This window comes from Erinaceus europaeus, chromosome 13 (genome assembly GCF_950295315.1).
Source record: "Erinaceus europaeus chromosome 13, mEriEur2.1, whole genome shotgun sequence".
Lineage (NCBI taxonomy): Eukaryota > Metazoa > Chordata > Mammalia > Eulipotyphla > Erinaceidae > Erinaceus > Erinaceus europaeus.
This window is the reverse complement of record NC_080174.1, coordinates 85933654-85939653: the sequence shown is the minus strand read 5'-3', so window position 1 is coordinate 85939653 and position 6000 is coordinate 85933654. Positions and strand designations below refer to the sequence as shown.

General features: G+C 42.4%; 1 protein-coding gene across 7 annotated transcripts in view; it reads right to left on the bottom strand.

Annotated features, from left to right (window-relative positions):
• Nucleotides 1-2561: 2561 nt before the first annotated feature.
• PDE4B (phosphodiesterase 4B) overlaps nt 2562-6000 on the bottom strand; it is a 651743-nt gene continuing 648304 nt past the window's right edge. For all 7 annotated transcript variants that reach the window (XM_060206363.1, XM_007528234.3, XM_060206364.1 and 4 more), the window contains one exon: nt 2562-4973. In XM_060206363.1, the coding sequence (XP_060062346.1) occupies nt 4608-4973 (366 nt within the window). In that variant the 3' untranslated portion in view covers nt 2562-4607. The remainder of the gene's footprint in view (nt 4974-6000) is intronic.

Below are 6000 nucleotides of genomic sequence, written 5' to 3'. Positions count from 1 at the left end.
TGTGTGCATGCGCGTGCGTGTGTGTCTGTGTTTATTTTAGCTGACTTCTCGATTTTTTAAATTTTTGCCTTGGGAGTCCGGCGGTAGTGAAGCGGGTTAAGCGAAGGTGGTGCAAAGCGCAAGGACCGGTAAGGATCCCGGTTCAAGCCCCCAGCTCCCCACCTGCAGGGGAGTCACTTCACAGACGGTGAAGCAGGTCTGCAGGTGTCTATCTTTCTCTCCCCCCTCTGTCTCCTCCTCCTCTCTCCATTTCTCTCTGTCCTACCAACAACAACAACATCAATAATAACTACAATAATAAAACAACAAGGGTGACAAAAGGAAATAAATATTCAATTTTTTTAATCTTTATTTATTTACTGGATAGAGACAGCCAGAAATTGAGAGGGAAGGGGCTGATAGGAAAAGAAAGAGAGAGACACCTGCAGCCCTGCTTCACCACTTGCAAAGCTTTCATCTTGTATGTGGGGACCGGGGGCTTGAACCCGGGTCCTTGAGCACTGTAACATGTACGCTCAACCAGATGTGTCACCACCCGGCTCCTTGACTTCTTGATTTTAACAAAGCACTAAAGTTATTTTGATTATGATATTAATCATTTACTCCAGAAATAAAAGCATATGGATATTATTAACAAAAGGTCCATGGATGACTGAAATTAACCAAGGCTCCATAGCCTGTGCTTTGAGATATCTCTTAGAGTCTCAGATTCCTTATCCTTGATTTAACTGATGAGAGAAACTGACTGCATTAAGCTAATGCTCTGTGATTCTATGATTGACTTTTCTAGGAGACCCAGCCGAGCTGGAGATTTCCCTCCACACTTTCTAAAATCAAATAGATAAACTTCAGATTCTTCAAGTGGGTTTTCCTGTTTGTTTCGTTTTTCTTTTCTTTTCCTTCACTACTTCTCTTCTTGCACCACTGAGCTAGGCAAACCATTGCTATGTGAAACGTTCTAAACTAGGGGACTTTTGGAACACAAGATTCTGAAATGTCAGTTGTGATGTTGATACAAAGTTTGTGGTGATCTTTGTGTGGTATGGTTTGAGAGAAGAGAAAAAAAGATCAGTTTCTTCTTTATTTCTCTTTTTTCTCTTTTCTTTCCCCCTTCTTTTCTTCCCTTTCTTTCTTCCTTTCGTCATTTCTTCCTTCCTTTCTTTCTTTCTTTCTTTCTTTCTTTCTTTTCTTTCTTTCCTTTCTTCCTGTTGCCACCAGGGTTAATGCTGGAGCTCAGTGTCTACCAATCTCCATCATTCCCAAATTATGAATGTATCCCATACACAGGTGTCAGATATACTCTTCTTCTTTTGTAGAGAAGAGACACTTACAGTACTAAAATTTCTGGCTGCAGGTGGGGACTGGGGAGTTGAACCTAGATCCTTGCCCAAGATAATGTGTGTGTTCTGCTGAGTGACCCACCATGTCGGCCTTGTCACTGGGGCTCAGTGCCTGTGCTACAAATCCACTGCTCCTGGAGGCCATTTTTTCCATTTTGTTGCCCTTGTTGCTATTGTTGTTGTTATTTTCTTGTTGTTGCTGTTGTTATTGTTGGATAGGACAGAGAGAAATTGAGTGAGGAGGGAAAGACAGAGATAGGGAGAGAAAGACAGACACCTGCAGACCTGCTTCACCACTTGAGAAGCGACCCTCCCCACCCCCCCATAGGTAAAGAGCAGGGGACTCGAACAGGGATCCTTACACTGGTCTTTGTGCTTCAAACGATGTGTGCTTAACTCACTGTGCTACTGCCCAGCCCCCAAGATCAGCTTTTTTAAAAAAAATCATTTATAAAATGGAAATATTGACACCACCATAGCAGGGTTGCATTGGATCGACCTTCTCGTGGTGCATCCCATGAGTACCCATTCATTGGGGAAACTGACGATCCTTCCTAGCCGACTGAATCCACATGGATCCCAGTCACTTTCAAAGCCAGCAACAAGCAGCTCCTGACAGCTTTCAACCTGATGCTGTTGACTGGCTACGGAAGAAGGGCAAACACTAGAGAAGAAGAAGCATAAGAAGGGTACAACTCCACACAATTCCCACCACCAGAACTCCGTATCCCCTTTCCTCCCTTGGAAGCTTTCCTATTCTTTATTTCCCTGGGAGCATGGACCCAGGACCATTATGGGGTGCAGAAGGTAGAAGGTCTGGTTTATAGAATTGTTTTCCCACTGAACATGTTCGTTGGCTGGTCCACCCACACTCCCAGCCTGCCTTTCTCTTTCCCTAGTTTGGAAGGGCTCTGGGGAAGCAGGGTTCCAGGACACATTGGTGGGGTTGTTTGCCCAGGGAAGTCAGATGCTACCAGGTGTCATGGTAGCATCTGCAACTTGGTTGGCTGAAAAAAAGCATTGATATAAAGTAGAACAAATTGTTAAATAATCAGAAACCTAAAGGCAAGAATTATAGCAGATGAGATTTGGGGGTCTTCATTTTGGAAAAAAAAAAGTGAGTAGATCTATTTTAGGTATGTTCCAAGAGGCCCATGACTTTACAAGATCAGCTGTTAATACATGAGAAGTAACCATGAAATAATTGGACATACACTCTGATCTAATCATGCTTTCATTTATTCACCTCATATAAAAGTTTCTTAAGAATGCATTTGAACACAATATATAATAATAATAATAATACATTAACATACATTGTGAGAAACTTTCAAAACAATCAAATCTCCACCTGAAGAAATGCAGTGTTCAGAGACACACAAACCCACTGGTCATGCACGTGCGTGTCATTTCTTTACCTGTTGAGTCACAATGCTGAATGAACTGAAAGCATGAAATATCGTTTACAAACTGAGACTGGAGTCAGGAAGAGGTCTAATGAGTGTTATCAGAAGCTTCACATTTGCTTAACTTACGACATCAGTTCACATTGTATTATGAAATTCACATTGTTTTATTGTTTGCTTTTATAATTAAGGGAACATGATATTCCTGCTTCATGGCAGGCAGGCGGCTTTCTTTGCAAAGTCAGTAGTCTGGGGACACTCAGAAGAGCCATCTGTAAGAAAATGTAGTGTCTTTTTTTTCTTCTTCTTCTTAAATAGAAACCACAATGATCATAGAACCCAGTATTAGCCCAACTCAACGTACATAGATTTGGATAGAATCTAGGTCGAAACTGTATCCCAGGGCTCCCCTCCCCCTAACAAATTATCCACAAGTAAAAGCTCAGTATAAACCATTTCAGTATCTAATGTGAGAATCCTGTTTCCAAAACAGACTCATAAAGGGGTTGAGCATGATTAGAGACTCAGGCAGAGAAAAGGGCAGACTCAGAATAAAAGACCACCGATGTCCTCACTAGCAAGCAAGCGGGTTGTCTCAAGTGATCTTCAGGTTATAGAACACACAATACAAAAAAAAGGTACAAGAAAAGTCGCAACTCTTAGGCAGAGTTTTCTACACAAATTTAACACCACCGTTGACAGGCAATGTTAGATGTATAAATTAATAACTTACAAAACATTACACTATGTACAGTAAGTAATAAATACAAAGTTCTAAACAGAAACGGATGTTAGCGTGGAAGGCAGTGCAAGAGAAGGGTAGCAGCGTTAAATTGAAGACAGTTTGGCTGGGTTAAGGAGTAAAAGAGTTGGGGGCGCAAGATGGGGGTCGTGCAACTTGGTGCCTGTTGCCAGTGGGCTCAGGACACAGGGGGACACAAAGCCTCCTTAGGCTGAATTTTTTTTACACACTGTTACTGTGACCTACACGACTGTCTTCATTTACTCCTCAGCTTGTTCACCTTTATTCTGTTAACAGCATAACAGGGCGACACTTAAGGAAAACACATTCTGTCCAAAATGGGCAAGAAGTTAAGTCACAAGGACAACTGTGGAGTTGAATGGGACAGTGCAGGAAGAAAACAGAATGTGGTTAGAAGTATATTCTTTCTCTTTGCAAAAGTAACTGTAGTAAAGTGAAAAGATATTGCCCAAGAAAGAAGGAAGACCATTTCCTTCCTTCCTTCCTTCCTTCCTTCCTTCCTTCCTTCCTTCCTTCCTTTCTCTTTCTTTCCTCCCTTCTTTCCTTCCTTCCATCTTTCTTTCTTTCTTTTTTTTTTGCAGAAAGTGTCAAAAAAGTTTATGCCAACTTTTGAATGCTTACTTGTGTATAAGTTGCTACTAAATACATATTCAACAGGCATCTTAAAGACATGAAAATGTTTTACAAAAAAGGCACACAGGTTGGCAGACAAAGGGACAAAGTGAGCAGATTTTTAAATGAAGTTATTAGTCCGTTCCTTCAGTCACTAGAGGGGACAGAGCCCCCAAACTTAGTGCAGAAAAATCTCTCAGTTTTGTGTCTTCTGTGTTCAAGCCATTTGGTCATGATCTGAATCTAGCTTCGAGTACCACATTGAGCTCAGCTCTCCACCAAGCTGGCCAGCAAGGCAAGTCAACGGTGGTATTTCCTGAGCTATTTGCTTCATGGTCTTACATTCTGGCTCCACACTCAAGTAACTGGAAAGGCCACATGGCCCTTGTCCCATGCAGGCCTCGGCCTCTCACGGTGGGTTGGCCCTACCATATAGCCGGCATGCTCGTCAAAGGTGGAATGTTCATCTCCACATGGAGTGGGTGATTAAGTATCCGTTGGAGACTTGCCTTCTGTTGCAACATCTCCATCAGTCTTTCCCGGTGAATCCCTGTGTTCTGGATCAATCACACAAAGCATCTTTGTGCTGCTGAAATAGCTGTGTCTCTCTCCCTCTTTTTCAGGTCCTTCAGAATCTTCCTCTTCAAGGGTCAATTCAAATTGAAATTTCTCCATGAGACCCTGGCAGTCTCTGCTCTGCTCATCCAATGGTGGGGAGGGACTCTGGGGTATCATGCTCTGATACCAGTTCCTGTTGTCTTCTAACGTATCCAAAATGTCCTGGGCATCAGGCTGCACCAAGTCAGCCCAGGTTTCCCATAGTGGATGGACAATGTAGTCAATGAAACCAACCTGGAGAAAAAAAATAAAGTCACACATCGGTTGTTAACATGAATCCTTTATAAGCCAAAGAAGCTCATGTGACTTCCATGCAAAGAAAGAGCAACAAGTCACAGGAGAATGGATTCTATGACTATGGTAGATTCCACACTAGACGCAATAAAAGCTCCTTTGTTCTGATTCCCACAAATTTAGCAGTAGTAGTATCCACAATTATGCAAACGAAGATATTAAGACTCAGTAAAGTGGAATGGGCAGTAGTGCAGTGGGTTAAAAAAAAAAGAGCAAGGACCAGTGTAAGGATCCTGGTTCAAGCCCATCTCCCCACCTGCGGGGGTCACTTTACAAGTGGTGAAACAGGTCTGCAGGTGTCTTTTTCTCCCCCTCTCTATCTCCTCCTCCTCTGTTCCTCTCTATCCTATCCAACAACAATGACAGCAATAACAACAATAACAACAGCGATAAGTAATAGGGGCAACAAAAGGGAAAAAAATTAGCCTCCAGGAGCAGTGGATTCATAGTGCAGGCGTCTAGTCCCAGCAATAACCTTGGAGGCAAAAAAAATACAAATAAAAATAAAAGGCTCAGTAAGATGAAATATCTTGTCAGATATTTGAGAATCAGTCCATGGCAGAGCCGGGGACTCAGTCCCAGCTTAGTCAGATTCCAAAGCCTGCATTAGTCTCATTCTAACTGATACTTTTCCTAACTTGTGTGCCAGACAGAAGTTCTGGATGCAACCCTAGCTGGGAATGACTTTGCCACTACTTGGATTCTGTGAGTCATTCTCTGCAGAAGGAAGCTGTTGGTCTAACTGATTCTGATTCACCATTCTTTTCTTGATAATATAAAGCTACTCCACCATTCCAAACTGTAGAGGAGCCTGCCCCCTGACTAATGTGAAATTTCTCAAGTTCTGTGGGATGCTTGTGGTTAGCAGATGAGTTTAGTCAAACACTTGAATATCCTTCAAGTTCTTAAGCAAACAAATAACCCCTCTGTGGACACGTCTACAATTGTTTTAGACCCATAGAGCACA